Below are 17,546 nucleotides of genomic sequence, written 5' to 3'. Positions count from 1 at the left end.
TGGATGGCCTAGTTGTAGAGTGAAGTATCCATGTCAGATGGTCTAGCTGAGTGTGTGTGTCAAGGTTGGAGGTGGGGTAGCCAGGCTGGGAGGTCCGGTGACCGAGTTGATGGGGAGGGGGGATAGTCGGGTAGTCAGGTTGGGAGTTCTGTTACCCAAGTCGGGCGGGCTGGGTGGTGGGTGGGGTAGCCATGTTGGATGGCCCTGCTGGTGGTGGGGGTGGGGGGTGTCTAGGCAGGAGGTCAGGTGGCCTGGTGGGTGCTCGAGTAGACCAGTCACGTGACCCATGGGGTGGCCCATTCAGCCGTGGACATGGGCGTCACCACTGCAGCACTCAGCCAACTTCTTCAGGGCTCGCTCCTTAAAGCGAATCTTCTTGGTGAACTTGAGTGTGAGGCTGGTCTCGTTCTCATGGGCTTTCAGCTTGGCGTAGTAATCAGAGAACTTGTTGTAGAGGATGGAGATGGGCATCCCGTTGAGAATGATGCCGAAGGAGATGCACCCGAATGCCACCATCCGGCCCAGCACCGTGTCAGGCACCGTGTCTCCATAGCCCACTGTGGACAGACTGACCTGGAAGGGGGTTGAGAGAAGGAAATGATCAACCCCCCTGAGCTCACATCCCAGCAAGCTTCTCCGGGACTGCTCAGCTTCTGAGCCAGGCCCCACCACTGAGAAACTCACCCCATCCCCACTCCCACAGCCTGATCCTGCGTCCTGCACCTGACAGCTGAGTCACAGTCCTCCAGGGTCCTTTCCCCCCCACTCACCCAAGCTGGGCACCACTCCAGGTGTCACCCCTAGGCCCAACCCTGCAACCAGCTTGAGGGTCTGCCTCACCCTGTCACCCCTCCCCCCAGCTTGCCTGTCCCTCTCACCCTCACGCACTATCCCATGTCACCCTTATCCCCACCACCTGGGCACCAGACCATGTTCTCTCTCAGCCCCGGGGGTCCAGGCATCAACCCATGTGTCACCCCCTCTGCCCTCAAAGCTACTCACCAATCCATGAGTTCCCCTTCTCTGACCCAAATTCCTGGGAAGGTCTTCAATGAAGAGTTAGGTGGGCTCTTACCTGGATGCTGTCCCTAACCCCCTCCTCTCCACACACAAACCGCTCACACTCAGGCTAGCTGGGACACTCAGGCTGCTAACCTGCTCACATTGCAGAGGATAATGGCTAAATCCCTCGAGTGCTGATAGTTATAGAATCAGGGGCCTCAAGGGGTCATCTAGTCCATCCCCCTGCGCTGAGGCAGCATCGAGTAAACCTAGACCATCCCTGACAGGTGTCTGTTCAGCCTGTTCTTAAAACCCTCCAGTGACGGGGATTCCACACCCTCCCTTTGTAACCTGGTCCAGTGCTTAACTACCCTGAGAGGTAGCAAGTTTTTCCGAATTTCCAACCTAGAGCTCCCTGGCTGTACACCAAGCCAAATCCTCTTGTCCTTCTCTCGTGAACATGAAGAACAATTGCTCACTGTGCTCTTTATCACAACTGTGACAGGTATGGCAATTTCCTGCTTATCCTTGGGAGACATTATCCACTTAAGTTTAAGTATGTTTGGGGTCCACTGTATTAACTGAATGGCTTTGTTTTAGGACGGGCCTGGATTGGATGTAATCTCTCTAGGGGGAGATGTGACAGATGTGAGACTTAGGAGTTCAAAGGACTATATTGAAAATGTGCCAGGCATGAATGGACTTAGCTATGTCCTAAGGAAAGGGTGATTATTTGTTGTTACCTGTTCCTGGAGACTGAAGCTCAAAGGCCGAGCTATGTAAAGAAATGGCTGAACTGCCTAGCCGGTGCTCTGGTTCTGAATCCGAGACAGTTATGAAATTGTAACCATGGGGAAAACTCAGCCATGGGGTTTGAAGTACTGACTCCCACCAGAGCCCACGTTTGGAGTTGGGGGATGATCTCTCGTAAGCTTTTCAGGATGCGTGTAGGTTCTTCTACTGTTTTTAATGTGTTTTCTCTGTATTGCTTTCACCATAAGAATAAAGGTGCTTGCTTAGAAAGAGCTGTGTGGTAACTTGTGACTGCAGGCAAAACACTGGTCATAGCCTTTGGAGAGAAAGCAAAGCACAGTCTGGCTTGCTGGGGATATCACAATGTAGGCAGGGAACTGTGTAGCCTGGAAATACCCCAGTCAGGAGGGAGTGAGACGCAGGTCTCCTCCAAAGAGAGGTGATGGCTGGGAGTCAAAAGCCTAAGAGTAGAAGACCCAGAGGGACCAGTTGCCCTGAAACTGTGTAAACAATCTTTTACAGATGGGTGTGTAGCTGGTGCCTGAGCCACCCCCCACGGGGGGCAGGGAGGGAGCACCACCCAGCTGCGCTCCTGGCCCCGGCTCTGTCCCTAGCTGCCGGCCATGCACCTGGGGCTCCATTCCCGCCCCTGCCCCCAGTTGTGACCCCAGCCTCAGCTCCCTTATCACAGTCCAGGTCCCCCCCTCTCCTGGAGCTGCAGCCCCACTCCCGTTCCTGGGGGGTGGGCAGGGACAGGGGTAAGGGGGGAGCATGGGGTAGAAAGGTTGGGGGACCACTGGAGTACAGTGACAGGCCCGCAGACAAGCGAGCCTTTGAAACGGAATGAGCCATTGTAAGACATCGAAAGGACATAGACTTTGTTGACTGCCTCCCCACTCACATGAAGAGGAGTCAGGCACCAACACTTGTTCTATCACTTTGGACGCTGGGAGAAGCAATAAAAATTCCTGACAAGGAGAAACTGGATTCCTATGCTGCTTGTACTCTGAGGGGCAAGATTTCTAAGCATAAGCAAGGAGTCCCCACCTGTTTTGTCTGGATTAGCCCCAAAGGATACAGAGTCTGCTTACTACAGAAATTTCTAGTAATTTGAAACCTTCTGAAACCTGTCTGTATCTCATTTGGGTGTGTATGCTGACCTGGTTTAACCTTGCAAATAACTCTCGTTTCTTTTTCTTAGTTAATAAACTTTTAGTTAGTTTGTTCTTCTTTTGGTCTAGCTCTGTGTAGCTCAAAAGCGTGTCTCTCTCCCCAACAGAAGTTGGTCCAATAAAAGATAATACCTCAGCCACCTTGGCTCTGTAATAGCTTGGGACCAACATGGCTACAACACTCCCCTTTTTAGCTTCTGTCCTGCAGATGTCTAAACCCCAAGGGCTCGTCTACACGCAGGAAGGAGCTCCATGTGTAGACGCTTATTCTGGAATGAACTAACACAGTTATTGCACTTTACATCGACGGAGCGTCGATCAGAAACAACTTCCAAGTGTAGCCAAGTCCTTAACTGCCCAAATCAGGTGAGTGGTGACAAAGGTTTATTTCAAAAGCTTCTAGGAGACATGGGGTTGATTCCCACCCACCCATCTCCCGCCCCTTGTGTCGATGCTCATGCCAGTGAAAGGTACGTGACAGATGCCTCCAGATCAGGAGGGCAGAGTTTCACACCCACTGTGCCCTGGAGTAAAGAAATGGCTGCACAAAGCAATGGCAGAGCACTAGCAAACCAGGCCCCAGGAGTTTGGTACAAAGTAGACGTGCTTCAGATAAAGTAACTCATTGGGGGTCTTCAAGGCTACTGGTGAGGTCACAAAATTACTATTTTCCCACCAACCAAGATGGCGTTTGAATGACAGGAAACAAACCAATGATGGGAAAGGAACATAAATAGAATCACTGACTCAGTGTTTTGATTGTGCAGTTTGGATGTGGTGAGATTGCTGCCACCTAAACATTTCTAGACATGGATTTTCAGAGGATCACTTGCTGAAGCTTGGCCTGACGGTCTGGAGTAGACTTCCTGCTTCAGGACAAGGAGTGAGCTCTGTCATCCACTCCCCTGGTACCCAGAATGGACCATCATACTGCTGGGCCTCCACTCTCCTAACCCTAACAGATGTCCTGACCAGACCAGCCCAGAGATTCAGATACCATCACTGCATGTGTCTGGTTAACTCCAGGGCTGTAAACCTGAGATTCCTGATCACACCCACTCACTGGCAGAGAATTTCCCCACCCCCGCCTCTTTCCTTCTGTCAAATCAGAATCTGATTTAGTTGGCCAGGACAGCAGCACCTTTGACTGTGAGCTCATGGCCAGCTCTGCACATCCCTTTAGCCCAAACCTGGTAAAAATTTGCCAGCTCTAAGAGAGAGAATAGGAGCATGCTACTACATCTGTAATTCTCACAGCAGCTGAGCTGAGCGTTCGTATCTTTTCTTTTTCCTTTGAGCTCTTGTCTTTGAAAGAGACAAGAGTGGACTTTAGCAACTCAGAATAATCTCTGACCCAATGTGCATCCCCACAGGAACTTCCAATACCATCTAAAGAGAGCGGGAAGCTGTGGGCTCTCCCCTAGAAAAGACACCACACTCCTGCAGGGAAGGGAATGAGGCAAACTATTGAAAGGAAAGCCCTGCTTAACTCTTCAGTCTCCAGTGCTTTAACTGATTTCCTGCCTGCTGTCAGCAGGTTTTCAATGGTGCTCGTTAGCATGGGAATCACTGGCCATAACTTGGTGTGGCCCCTGTACCACACAAGGTTCTATAAATACCCCCACTGGACCTGAAATAACTTCTATCAATACAAGAGTCCTTCCCTATGCCCCAGTCTGAGCCCCTCCTTCCCCACCCAAGCTCAGGCCAGAATGGTTTCTCCACATATCCTCCATGATGAACCCAAGCTCAACCTGTGTTGCTCTCCTCCTGCACAAACCCAGGCCAATCTGTTTCCCCTTCGTAGACCCATGTGTTTGGGTTCTGAGCTGGGCATTTTCCCCTTAGGCCCTATGAGCCCAGGGCTGAGCCATGCATCTCCCTTCCCCTGCATGAGCCCCAGACATATCCATGTACCTTCCTCAGTCCCCAGGATCCTGATCTGTGCATCCCCCTTCTACCCAGGCCGCAATCTGACTTGTGTGCCCCTCCCCCCATGACCCCTGGCCCAAACCCCTTCATAGTTGATCTCCATGCCCTCCGTCCCCTGTCACCGGCTCTGACGTTGATCCGGGTGTACCCTCCCCCTCCTTCTGGTGGCCACAGACACAGCTCTCCTCTCCAGCATGATCCCAGGCACTGCTGCGTGTGTCTCTCTTGCCCCATCCCGCCTGCTGTACGCCGTGCGGGAACTCCCTTCCCTGTGTCCTAGGGACTGGGAGCCATGAGTACCAGCCACAGATGCTCACTGTCCCTGGATCCTGAGGGTTTAGCACCCTACCCCAATAACTAGACGTGGTGCTCTGCATGTTCCCAGTGCTGCATGGATGGTCCTGGTGCCTGGGCCATGAGTGTCCTGCGCTCCCTGGCACAAGGCTCTCAGTTCCTAGTTCACATCGGCCTGGTTAGACGCTAGCCCTGCCAGGGTTTGGGTCTCAGCTACAGCTCCTCACTATCCTCGAGTTCTCTGGACTGCTGTGCCACAGAGCCTGTCCCCACCTTGGCATCCCTTACACGATGGCCAGTGTCCTATGCTGTGAGGCAGGAGCCCCCAAGCCTGGTGTCTCACTCCCTGATGCCAGGCTTATTTCGGGACCCAGGCAGCTTTCCAAGGGGCTCCCTGTGCTTCGCTGCCATACTCCCAGTCGCCAACTTCCCCCTCCAGAGTCAGCAGGGGCCTGGGCAGCCTCTGAATTCAGGCCTGAGCCCAGCAGTTACTGCTTACATTGGGGGAAACTCCTGGCCAGCAGAGGTGGGGAATGTTCCTATGGCACTTAGCTCAGCCCCAGCAGATTCAGTTGCCCATGTGTACCCCACCCACACATTTCCCTTTACGCGGGGTGACTGCATCTTACCGCTGCCCACCACCAGGCATCAGGGATGCTGGTGAAGTTGGTGCCGGGGACATCATGTTCCACGGAGTGCATCAAAGCTGAGAAAGTGAAAACGCCCAGGGCGATGAAGAGGAGGAGGCAGCACACCTGCTGGTAGCACTGGCGCATGGTGAAGCCGAAGGCCCTCAGGCCAGTGGAGTGACGTGCCAGCTTGAGGATGCGAAAAATCCGCATGAGTTTGATGAGTTTCAGGACTTTCCCCAGCTTGCCCACACTCTCCATTTTGTGCCGCTCCTCGTGGTAAAGTGCATCCCCATCATCCAGGTGCTCAAAGAGAATCTGGATGTAGAAGGGCAGGATGGACACCAGGTCAATGGCACTGAACGCTGCCCGCAGAAACTTCGGAAAGGTGGCCGTGGATATGAGCCGCATGAGGTACTCGGAGGTGAAAAAGATGGCACAGATGGTCTCCAGCTGCTCCATGAATGCCTTCCCAGTTTTGTGCTGCATCTCCTCCACTGTGCTGAGCGTCATGCCCACAATGGAGATCAGCACAAAGAAGCTGGACATGACAGCGATGATCTTAGCAGGGATGGAGGAGTAGGGTTTCTCAATGAGGTTCCAGACAGCTTTCCGGAACCCCCCCAGACACTTGCCCTCAAAGTTCTCCTCCCTCTCCATGGGCTCTAGCTCCGCCTCCAGCTCCCGCTGTATTTTCAGGTACTCTTTGAGCTCATCTTGCTTTTCCTCAAACAGGATCCGGCAGCACCGCTGGGAATATTTCAGGTGGATACCCCAGTACTCAATTTCCTCCACAAAGTTTGTGGGGCACAGCTCATCCATGATCCACAGGACCCCGCTGCGGTAAAAGTGGAAGATGTAATGGAAGATTAAAGGGTCTCGGTCGAAGAAGTACTCATTCCTCTGCACCGAGTAGTCATCACAAAGTTTCAGCTTCTTCATGGGGTCCGTGGAGATGGCCAGCTTCCCGATTCTGGTGATGGGGTAACGGGCAGCCATTTTGTAAGCGATCTGGAAAGATTTGCCCCCAACGTTGATGTTGAGGAAGTATCTGCTCCGTCGGGGAGGAGCCTTGCTTTTCTCCTGGTTCCTCTCAGTCACATTGTGCATGGAGCTCCACTGCTTCACCACACTGTCTTGTGCAAACGGGAAGAAGACCTCTTCTTCCTCTGGAGTCCGACAACACCCATGGTGGTCCCCGATTTTCAGATTGGCAGAGAGGCTTGCGCGCCTCTTCCCCAGTTGCCTCATGGTACCTGGCATTTCACATCAGAGATCCCAAAAATGACAGCCTGAGGGTTGACAGCTTTGATTTCATGGTAATGCTTCCATTAGGCGCGTGCTGACTAAGAAAAGCTCCCTATACTTGTAAAGAGGCTATCAAGAGCACCCCACCTTCAGCCTCCATGGGCACAAGCTGCATCAGTGCTTCATGTGCTGATCCCCTGCCGTGCTGGGCTGACAAAGCGGATTGCTTATCAGACTGAACAACTGGACTTATACTGCGGAGGCCGGAGACAGCTAAGTTCTAGAGCCTTAAGACAATAATAAGATTGACGTTTTAACCCTTTATATAAGGAACTATTTCCATACAAGCATTTCTTTCATTCTTTTTCTTGTTGCCTCCATTTTAGCTGGTTGTTCCTACCACAAACTAGCCCACTTTCAGGTCGGGAGACAACCATTTGTCATTTCTGTTTCTGAACCTAATTGAAGGGCACATGGCCTGTCTCATGGTCATTTAACTCCTGCCACTGTCTCATAGACTCATAGACATTAAGGTCAGAAGGGACCATTATGATCATCTGGTCTGACCCCCTGCATGCTGCAGGCCGCGAGACCCTTCCCTGGACTCTACCGTTGAAGTCCCCAATCCTGTGTTTTAGTGACTTCAATCAAATGCCAAGGAGGCACCAGGAATACAACTGTCTGGGAACTTCTACCAGCTTTAACCTCCATGGGCACCCCCAGCTGAGATACTGCTTGGAGATTTATTCATTCATCAAGCACCTGTGCTTTAAAGCAATCGCTACCGCTCCATTCTGTCCTCACTTTTCTGTGTCACTGCAACAAGAGACACTGCAACACATAGACTAGGGATGGAAGAGACCTATTGGCTCCTAGCCCTTCCCAAGCCAGTCCAGGGCACTCCCTGTAGTGTCGCTCGATGCTTTGTACATTCCAGTTATAAGCGATAGCGGGCTTCCACCACTTCTGTCAGGTTGGAATACTGGTGCTGACCTACTTTTCAGAGAGGCTTAATTAATTAATGTTTGTAAAATGGAAAGGGCTAGATGCTAGAGAAAGACAATGCTCTATTACATATCCAGCCCTCCTCCCGTCTCTCACCCATGCCTGTGGCTCCTCTCTGAACACTATAAATTGTCTATCACTTTCTGGTAATGAAGTGCCCAGAGCTGCACAGAAGGACCTCCCTGCTCCATGACTTGATGCCTCTTTGCATGGAGCCCATTGTCTTGCTACTAGAATGCACTACAGAACCCTGAGTTAGTGACTGTTCCAAGACCACCATGCTTTTTGGATTGAAGCAGCTGGGTCTAATAACTCTGTGCATTTGCCTACTTAGACTTCCCCTAGATGCACGGTGCCATATTCAGAGATGGCATGTTAGAGCCCCTTACACTGGCATAGAAACATGCCCTCCCCCCACTTAAACCTACTTGCACCTACTCTATCAAAGTCGAAGGGAGTCCCAAGTTCGTTGTAACTTGCAAGCTAAGGAGTTAGAAGATGTTTAAGTTCCACTTCTTTACTAGCCCTAACCCTGCTTTAAACCACTCTTTCTTCTGGTAGCAGAGGACCTGCTGTGCTTCCCTCTACCTCGTGCAGCCATTTACATCAATGTATACCATTCTGATTTGGTAGCATTTTATACCACTCTGCACCCTGTAACTGAAAACACACAGGGCAGAGCAATGGGGAACCAGAATACAAGTCAGCCAACATTAGACTCCTATAAACATGGGTAAGGAGCTCCAACGGAGTCTGAAAGGGAATTGGGATAAATAACTTATCTCTGAATTTGCTAAATATCACTAAGAGAATTTGAATGACTGTATTAACACTTAAATCCTAGATTGACCGGCATCTTTAAAATGCCTTAAATATGGACAATTCATGGACCCAAACAAAATTACTAATATACACTACAGAGAGACTATCATTTAAAACAGCTAAGGGACTTTCAAAGGGGCTTAATGGAATTAGGGCTGGATTTTTTTAAAGGTATTTAGGTGTATAAAGGGATTTTCAAAAGCATCAATCTGCATATTCAGGCGCTGAAATATCTTTAAAAATCTGGCCTTTATTCAAATCCCCTTGAATGTCAATGAGAATCAGGCACCTAACTCCCTGAGGCTGCATGCATGAAGGAAACCAGGCTTTATAGAGAAAGGTTCAAGAAGAACAACCTGTTTATCTTATCACAGAGAAGTTTAAGGAGTGACTTGATCACAGTCTGTAAGTAGCCACACAGGGAACAGAAATTTGATAATAGAGGGCTCTTCAAACTAGCAAAGGCGTAACCAGATCCAGGAGCTGGAAGTTGAAGTTAGACAAACTCAGACTAAAATAAGGCACAATCTTTTTTTTAAAACAGTGAGGGTAATTAACTAGTGGAAAAATGTACCAAAGGTTGCAATGGATTTTCCATCACTGAAAATTCGGGCTGTCAAGTAATTAGAAAAATTAATAGTGATTAATCGCACTGTTAAACAATAGAATACCGTTTATTTAAACAGTTTTGGATGTTTTCTACATTTTAAAATATACACCTCTACCCCAGTATAACATGAATTCGGATATAACGCGGTAAAGCAGTGCTCCGGGGGGGCAGGGCTGCGCACTCCGGTGGATCAAAGCAAGTTTGATACAACGCGGTTTCACCTAATACATGGTAAGATTTTTGGCTCCCGAGGACAATGTTATATCAAGGTAGAGGTGTATTGATTTCAATTATAATACAGAATACAAAGTGTACAGTGCTAACTTTATATTTATTTTTTATTACAAATATTCGCACTGTAAAAAATGAAAGAAATCGTATATTTCATTTCACCTAATACAAGTACTGTAGTGCAATCTCTTTATCATAAAAGTTGAACTTACAAATGTAGAATTGTGTACAAAAAATAACTGCATTCAAAAATAAAACAATGTGAAACTTTAGAACCTACAAGTCCACTCAGTCCTATTTCAGCCAATCACTCAGACAAACAAGTCTGGTTACAATTTGCAGGAGATAATGCTGCCCATGTCTTGTTTACAATGTCACCTGAAAGTGAGAACAGGCGTTCGCATGGCATGGTTGTAGCCGGCCTTGCAAGATATTTACGTGCCAGATGTGCTAAAGATTCATATGTCCCTTCATGCTTCAACCACCATTTCAGAGAACATGCATCCATGCTGAGGACGGGTTCTGTTCAATAACAATCCAAAGCAGAGCGGACCGACGCATGCTCATTTTCATCATCATCTGAGTCAGATGCCACCAGCAGAAGGTTGATTTTCTTTTTTGGTGGTTCGGGTTCTGTAGTTTCCGCATTGGAATGTTGCTCTTTTAAGACTTTTGAAAGCATGCTCCACACCTCGTCCCTCTCAGATTTTGGAAGGCACTTCAGATTCTTAAACCTGGGGTTGAGTGTCGTAGTTATCTTTAGAAATCTCACACGGGTACCTTCTTTGTGTTTTGTCAAATCTGCTGTGAAAGTGTTCTTAAAACAAACATGTGCGAAGTCATCATCCGAGACTGCTATGAAATATATGGCAGACTGTGGGTAAAACAGAACAGGTGACATACAATTCTCCCCCAATGAGTTCAGTCACAAATTTAATTAAAGCATTATTTTTTTAACGAGTATCATCAGCATAGAAGCATCTCCTCTAGAATGGTAGCCAAAGCATGAGGGGGCATATGAATGTTTAGCATATCTGGCATGCAAATACCTTGCAACGTGAATGCCTGTTCTCACTTTCAGGTGACATTGTAAATAAGAAGCAGGCAGCATTATCTCCTGTAAATGTAAACAAACTTGTTTGTCTTAGCAATTGGCTGAACAAGTAGGACTGAGTAGATTTGTAGGCTCTAAAGTTTTACATTGTTTTGTTTTTGAGTGCAGTTATGTAACAAAAAAAATCTACATTTGTAAGTTACACTTTCACGATAGAGATTGCATTACAGTACTTGTATGAGATGAATTGAAAAATACTATTTTGTTTATCATTTTTACAGTGCAAATATTTGTAATGAAAAATAATATAAAGTGAGAACTATACACTTTGTATTCTGTGTTGTAATAGAAATCAATATATTTGAAAATGTAGAAAAATATCCAAAAATATTTAATAAATTTCAATTGGTATTCTATTGTTTAACAGTGCTATTAATTGCAATTAATTTTTTAATCGCAGTTAATTTTTTGGAGTTAATCACGTGAGTCAACTGTGATTAATCGACAGCCCTACTGAAAATCTTTAAATTAAGATTGGATGTTTTTTCAAAAGATCTGCTCTAGTTCAAACATGAATTAATGCAGGGAAGTTTTTTAGCTCTACCCCGATATAACGCTGTCCTCTGGAGCCAAAAAATCTTACCGCGTTATAGGTGAAACCGTGTTCTATCAAACTTACTTTGATCCGCCGGAGCACGCAGCCCCGCCCCCCCAGAGTGCAGCTTTACCGCGTTATATCCAGATTTGTGTTATATCGGGTCGTGTTATATCGAGGTAGAGGTGTATTATGTCCGACTAGCTGATCACAATGGTCCTTTCTGGTTTTATAATCTATGAAAATCACAGACTAAATTCATAAAGATGGACCAGACCATTATGACTGACAATAAAAACTACCATAAGCAGTAACAATGCAGCACAGGTAAGTGCATGTAAGACTGTAGAAAAATCAGTATGTTGCACTGTGTTATCTGAGCGCTGGCACATGATCACAACCAACAGACTGTATGGGAACAACAGAGACTCACAAGGGGGCAGAGCTAATGGTGCACTTTAACATAGGCATTACCTCACTTTTGGATATTTAACTGTGCAGTCCTATTCCACAGATCGTAGCTTTTTGCATTTAATGCGTGGAGTTGAAGTGGGAGCTTGATTAATATCCTTGACGTATCCAGTCAGTTACCAACTCCTGGCTGCACTTGAAGTTTCTCCACATCCCCCAAAATACCACCCTTCCTTTCCTTTGCTATGGTAAAGCATTCTCACAGGCCTAGGTCACACTGTCTCACTGACTGCAACCTCCTCCTCTCTACCACACCCAATTCACTTCTTACTCGCCCCCAACAGGCAAAAGCCCCTTCACTGGCTACTGACCAGCCCCCTCTTGCCTCATTCTTCAAGTCTGAGCTGCTCTTTCCCGGGATCACAGCCATGCACAATTGTGCCTCTGCCCAAAGCTCCAGCTGCATCTCCCCCTTCCTTGTTTTGCTCCCTTTGCTTCAGCCAAGCCTCTCTGCTCCCTGTATTTCTCTTGCTCATTCTTGGCTTTGTGCTTTTTCCCATGTTGGGACTTGCATTCAGAACTTACTTCTGCCAGCCTCTAGCTAAATCCTTCCTTAACTCCAGACTCCTGAGCAGCGATCAATGTTAACGCTCCAAACTAAGTGACATTGTCACATCCCCTGCCAAAAAAGCATTGTGCTGCCCTTCGGACTCAGCATCCTTTGTGTTTGGTATTGGAATGTTTCTGTCCATACGCTTGTCTGTCTGAATGCTGGGCAGGGACTGAATCAATCATAATAATGGAAATGACCCTCGAAATAAAATCCAGGAAGCCACCAAAAGTTTTCTAAAGATCTTTAATTCCCCCATGGTCATTCAGCACCCACCCAATTGCCAACTGTGGTTCTTTGTCCATTGTACAGAATGCAGCACACTGAGCCCTCAGGGGTTCAGCCTCTCACTGGGAAGAGCCAAGATTCTAAATATGTCATACCTCTTACAAACTCTCATATTACGTATGCACATATACCCACTATACAAACCCCCAGGGAGTCCTGCCCTGCAAGCAGAATCATCACCTTTAAGGCACCACATTCAGCCAACAGGGCAGCAAGCTTCTACCATATGTGCGCGTATTCAGCGAGCATGTGTGCAAAGAATATAATAGGTCTTGAATGTCAACAATGGATTAAAGGGACAAGACAGTGCTCACCCTCCAACAGCTTCTACACTGGAACTATTCCCTCTACAGTATCAGTGCTTTACATTTATTTACTAACAGTCCACGAAAAAATGTTGTACGGAGCAAGATCTGAAATGGAGGCACAGTGCAGCTACTAGCTGACCTTTGAGACCAAGACTACTCACAGGTAAAAGCGAAGAAGAGCAAAGCTGGCTCCAGATGTTTGTCAAAACTTAAAACATCTGCTAACAAACTCTTCTGACTGCACAGAGAATGCAACGTCCAGGGATTTCAGTGTCAAAGTGGAAACTCTGGGCCCAATCCTGCAAGGAGCTTAGTGCACCTCCTGCATTGAGTGCACTGGGAGTTGAGGGCTCTCAGGCCGAATGCCCTGTGCTGTGCCTAGGGGCTGCTGCACCGCCTGTGACCCAATGCAAAGTGAAGCATACAGGAGACTCTTCATTTTTCCATCTCCTTGACAGTTCTCCTGCAGTCAATGATGTTTTAAGAACTTCTGGTATGTGAAGTTTGAGCTCATGGCTTAGAAATATGATCACTATCCTCGGGGATATAAATTATATACCCATGTCACTTTGAGCTCTGCCCCTCATAGGTGTGTAGAATGGAACGGCCTGCCCTGGAACAGGAGCAAACAGCTATGCTTACAGGCAAGATTCAGCATGGTAGGAAGAGGTAGTTTTCAATGGACTCTTGGGTGGACATGGAAGGGAGAGCAACCAAATGTACTGCAGAGGCTACATAGTGCACTGTCCAGAGCTATTCCAGCAAGAAGTATCTTGTGGAATAACCCACATTGGGGTGGGGGTGGGGGTGTTGTGTCTACAATGGGGGAAATGGATGACCCATTGTGACATTCCAAGCGTTTCCATCACATTCTTGTAGGGTTGATTTTAGAGCACGAGTGACTGTCATTTCTGATTCCCCATTGCCACTATAATCCCACAATCTAAACTCCCTGTGTCAAAGGAAGAGTCCTTGATTACTCCAGTGTGATTGTCACCCAGTCAAACCCCAGAAAACTTGTCCCAGAAATTGTGCAATCAGCATTTGGAGGGAGTGTGATGAGGACACCGAATTGGGTCCCCATCTCACAGCACTGCAACTTCCTGCAAGATGAAGAAAAACCAAGATACCTGGTTATTTAATATCATAGAATATCAGGGTTGGAAGGGACCTCAGGAGGTCATCCAGTCCAACCCCCTGCTCAAAGCAGGACCAATCCCCAGACAGATTTTTGCCCCAGATCCCTAAATGGCCCCCTCAAGGATTGAGCTCACAACCCTGGGTTTAGCAGGCCAATGCTCAAACCATTGAGCTATCCCTCCTCCCCGTGCCAAAGGCTTTTATTTAATTGTATTTTGCAAAGCTTGTGGGGAAGCCATCCACTGTAAAAAGCTCCAAAATTAGCAGTCCCTTAGTGTCTAGGGACTCAGAGCTTCCTCTGGGTTCATCAAGCCCAATTATCTCCCCACTGCAACAAGCCAGTCATTGAAAGAGATGCCAGCAGTCTTCCCAACACAGAGAAGCTGGGTTTGTGTGTGGGGAGAGACTCCTTTCCTGTCCCTCACACAGAGAAAGGAACTCACTGCAGAGTGGACAGTAGGAAATGATTTCCACCCCACCAGAGAGCTAACGGAGGGCTAAGGGGCCAGAAGGGGAGGCAAGCTCAGCATGGGGGAGTTTGGCTCCAGTGTGGAGTGGGAGACATACCCATCAGGGAAACGAGTCCAAAGGTCTCCTGTCCGGCACCAGCTGCTCTTTGGAAGCTTTCTCGAGGCTGAAGGTGGAGAAGTTGTTCTTTCCTCTGAATTGGCCCCATCTAACAGTGCAGCCTGCAGCCACCAGCACACTCAGGAGCACTGCAGAGAGAAGAACACACAGGCAGCGCGTTGCTGTGATTTCTGCCCCTGAAGTAGGCAGCAGCACTGAGGCGAAGCTGCTCTTTGCTAGTGCCCCAGCATTTAGACAGACAAACCAGTGACTCATAACAGTAAGAAGTGGGGCTGTGTCCCCTGGAGGGAAGATTAGTGCCAAGTCCCATGCAGTGGGACTCCGTTTTCCAAAGGAGAAGGAAATAATGTGCCTTTTCCCAAAGCTGGAAATTTAGAACCTTGGACTTTGCCACCTAAGCGCTTGAGACAAGATGCCTAAGCCACACTGCAGCGAGAGTGGTTAGAGAAAGTCCTAGGGCAGCCATTACTGAATGAACCACATCCAATCCTATCCAATCCGATATGAGCAGAGTTCAGTTTTCATTAATGCTACTCAGCAAAAGCCAAGATCAGTTCTGCAGCACCCTTGGAGTCTCACGTACCAAAAGCAGCTGTCACCCACAAGGGGCCTCGAGTCTCGGGAAACTTGTGTTGTCTAGGTTTGGAGATCGCTGGATTCTCTAAAATGAAGCAGAGGGCACTCAATAATTGGGCTTTCAAAGGTTGCTGTCATATTGAGATTGAATTAAGCTCAAAAAGAGTTCAAAGCAGTTCCCATTCTGCACCTCACCTTCAGTTTGCTTGCCAATTTGGGGGGTTTCACCACCAGATTTTCATATTTTAAAAAATGTCTTCTCTGCCTTATTGCTGTATGAAAAGCCCCCATGAACAACTAAGGGAACCTGACTACTGGGGTAGGGGAGAAGGGAAAGCAGAGAGAGTTGTTGTAGGAAAGACAAGGTGGGCAAGATAATATAAAGATAAGCTCACCCACCTTGTCTCTATAACAGGGAGGACCAGAAAGGACGAGATTGTGGGGGTGGGAGCAAAAAGATTGCCACCGAGCACTGTCACAGGCATAAAAAAAACTAACTAAAGGAAACAAATGGAGAAAACGAGGGGTGTGTCTATTCTTAAACTCCTGCAGCAGCACAGCTGCTAACCCTTAGCACTTCAGAGCAGACATGATCTATTTATGGTGACAGGAGGGGTCCTGTAATCCACCTCCTCTAGTGCGGTCTACACCAGGGCTTAGGTCAGCAGAGCCATGTCTCTCAGGGATGTGAGACGTGACTATGCCAATGGAAGTTCCCAGTGTAGACCACCCTAAATTTTCTCTCAGCCGTCCAAGAGGCAGGAATCCCTGGTGTCCCTTGTAACAGGTGTCAGGTTTACAGACTAAAGGAAGATTTAAAAGTTTATTGTGTTCCTTTAAGTGCTTAATGTCCCAATCCCCTGCCGTGCATCCATCCCAGCCACCAACCTGCCCAAGCACTACCCCTCTCAGCTCCCAACCTGCATGCACTCTCACTTGTCCCTGCCCTCTCCCACTCCATTTGACCCCCAGCCCATCCTGATTGTAACATATGCAGTCTCCCTGCACCCCTCACCTGTCCGGGCAGTGCTCGGTGCTAGGGAAGTCCCAGGTGAATCTGGACTGCATTCCCGCTCATCCTGCCCATCCTCACAGTCCGCGTGGCCATCACACCCCCAGGTGGATGGGAAGCACTCTGCACCCTCCGCACACTGGAACAGGCAGGGGCAGATAGGGGCAGGCAGGACTCCCGAGTGCTGACAAGCCTCTGCTGATTCATCGGCGCCGTCAGGGCAATCCGGGCGGCCATCGCAGAACCGCTCCTGGGGCAGGCTGCGGACGTGCTTTGGGGTCCAACACTGCTCTCCGTGGGGGCTGCACGGCAGGCCGGTCGCTGAATCCGGAGGAGAAGCAGGTTAGTCCGGCCCGGCGATGCCCGCTCCCACGTTTTGGCACCAGCCCTGCTCTGGGGGGTTGTTAAAGCCCCAGCCCCCGGAGCCACGCGACTGCCGTGGCCCCGGCACCAGCCTGTGCACCCGACAGCGGCTGATGCCCCCGCCCGCGTGCGGCTGGGCTCGAGCCCGGGGCTCCCGCCGTGCTGGGGGCAGGGAGTCCCCTAGGGCAGCCCCAGCCCTTGCACCGCCCGGGGATGGGGGCGCTGCCCGCGATGAGAAGTGTCACCCCGGCACGCGGAGGGGCGGGGCCCAGCGATGCCCGCGGTGACCAATAGGGAGGAGGCAGGACACGAGCCCAGGCGGCTCGGGACCAATAGGCGCCTGATAGGCGGGGCCACCGCGTAGGGGGGCGGTGTCGAGTGACCGCTGCTGAGGGAGAGGATGAGCGTCCGGTCGGTCACCCCCCGGACCGGGTCCTCACCGTTCCCCGCAGGCGACTCCAACCCCGCGGCCACCAACTGCCTCAGGAGCAGCGCGAGGAGCTGCCACATGCTGCCCGCGCCGACCACTCAGGTCAGAAAGAGCGCGTCCACGCGCAGAGGTGCGACGCATGCGCGACAGAGGACTAAGGCGGGGCAGTCCAGGGAAGACGCATGCGCGGGGTAGGAGCCGAGGGTTCCCCCCCTCCAAACAGAACGCATGCGCAGGAGGCGAGCCAACGGGGCGCGTGCGAGGGAATTCATTGCCCTGCAGCAGCTGTGCGGTGTGCCTGGTGCGTGCCCCAGCCCCTCGCGCGGATTTCAGCCTGCAGCCAGGGAGACGCGGGCTTAGCTGCAGCCTGCGAGTTACGCTGCACGAGACAAGGAAGCAGCGGGCCTGGTTGCTGCAGGACAAGCCCCAAGCAAAAAAAAAAACCAAAAACCAAAACACCTGCGGCACGGCCG

At 49.5% G+C, this 17,546-nt stretch overlaps 2 protein-coding genes across 2 annotated transcripts; both read right to left on the bottom strand.

Moving 5' to 3' along the window:
• Positions 1-300: 300 nt before the first annotated feature.
• LOC101950347 (potassium voltage-gated channel subfamily V member 2-like) lies at positions 301-7,253 on the bottom strand. The gene is made up of 2 exons (XM_005283868.4): positions 5,783-7,253; positions 301-573 (listed from the first exon to the last, which is right to left on the bottom strand). Exons 1-2 carry the CDS (start codon positions 7,043-7,045, stop codon positions 301-303), a joined length of 1,536 nt encoding a protein of 511 aa, XP_005283925.3. The 5' UTR covers positions 7,046-7,253.
• A 5,344-nt stretch (positions 7,254-12,597) lies between these two features.
• Positions 12,598-17,251, bottom strand: CD320 (CD320 molecule). The gene is made up of 5 exons (XM_065578283.1): positions 17,084-17,251; positions 16,284-16,601; positions 15,276-15,353; positions 14,672-14,820; positions 12,598-14,067 (listed from the first exon to the last, which is right to left on the bottom strand). The coding sequence occupies exons 1-4, from the start codon at positions 17,151-17,153 to the stop codon at positions 14,675-14,677; spliced, it is 612 nt and encodes a 203-aa protein (XP_065434355.1). The 5' UTR covers positions 17,154-17,251; the 3' UTR covers positions 12,598-14,067; positions 14,672-14,674.
• Between the last annotated feature and the right edge of the window lie 295 nt (positions 17,252-17,546).

This window comes from Chrysemys picta, chromosome 25 (genome assembly GCF_011386835.1).
Source record: "Chrysemys picta bellii isolate R12L10 chromosome 25, ASM1138683v2, whole genome shotgun sequence".
NCBI classification, from domain to species: domain Eukaryota; kingdom Metazoa; phylum Chordata; order Testudines; family Emydidae; genus Chrysemys; species Chrysemys picta.
Note: the sequence above shows the minus strand (reverse complement) of the source record. Positions and strands in the feature narration are given on the sequence as shown.

Excerpts from the sequence above, each read along its gene's own strand:
- LOC101950347 (XM_005283868.4), bottom strand. The coding sequence starts at position 7,045 with ATGCCAGGTACCATGAGGCAACTGGGGAAGAGGCGCGCAAGCCTCTCT. Across the intron at positions 574-5,782 it reads ATGCCTGGTGGTGGGCAGCG|GTCAGTCTGTCCACAGTGGG; the intron begins GTAAGATGCAGT and ends ACCCCCTTCCAG.
- CD320 (XM_065578283.1), bottom strand. The coding sequence starts at position 17,153 with ATGTGGCAGCTCCTCGCGCTGCTCCTGAGGCAGTTGGTGGCCGCGGGG. Across the intron at positions 15,354-16,283 it reads ACCGAGCACTGCCCGGACAG|AGAATCCAGCGATCTCCAAA; the intron begins GTGAGGGGTGCA and ends GCTTCATTTTAG. Across the intron at positions 14,821-15,275 it reads GTGGGTGACAGCTGCTTTTG|TGCTCCTGAGTGTGCTGGTG; the intron begins GTACGTGAGACT and ends TTCTCTCTGCAG.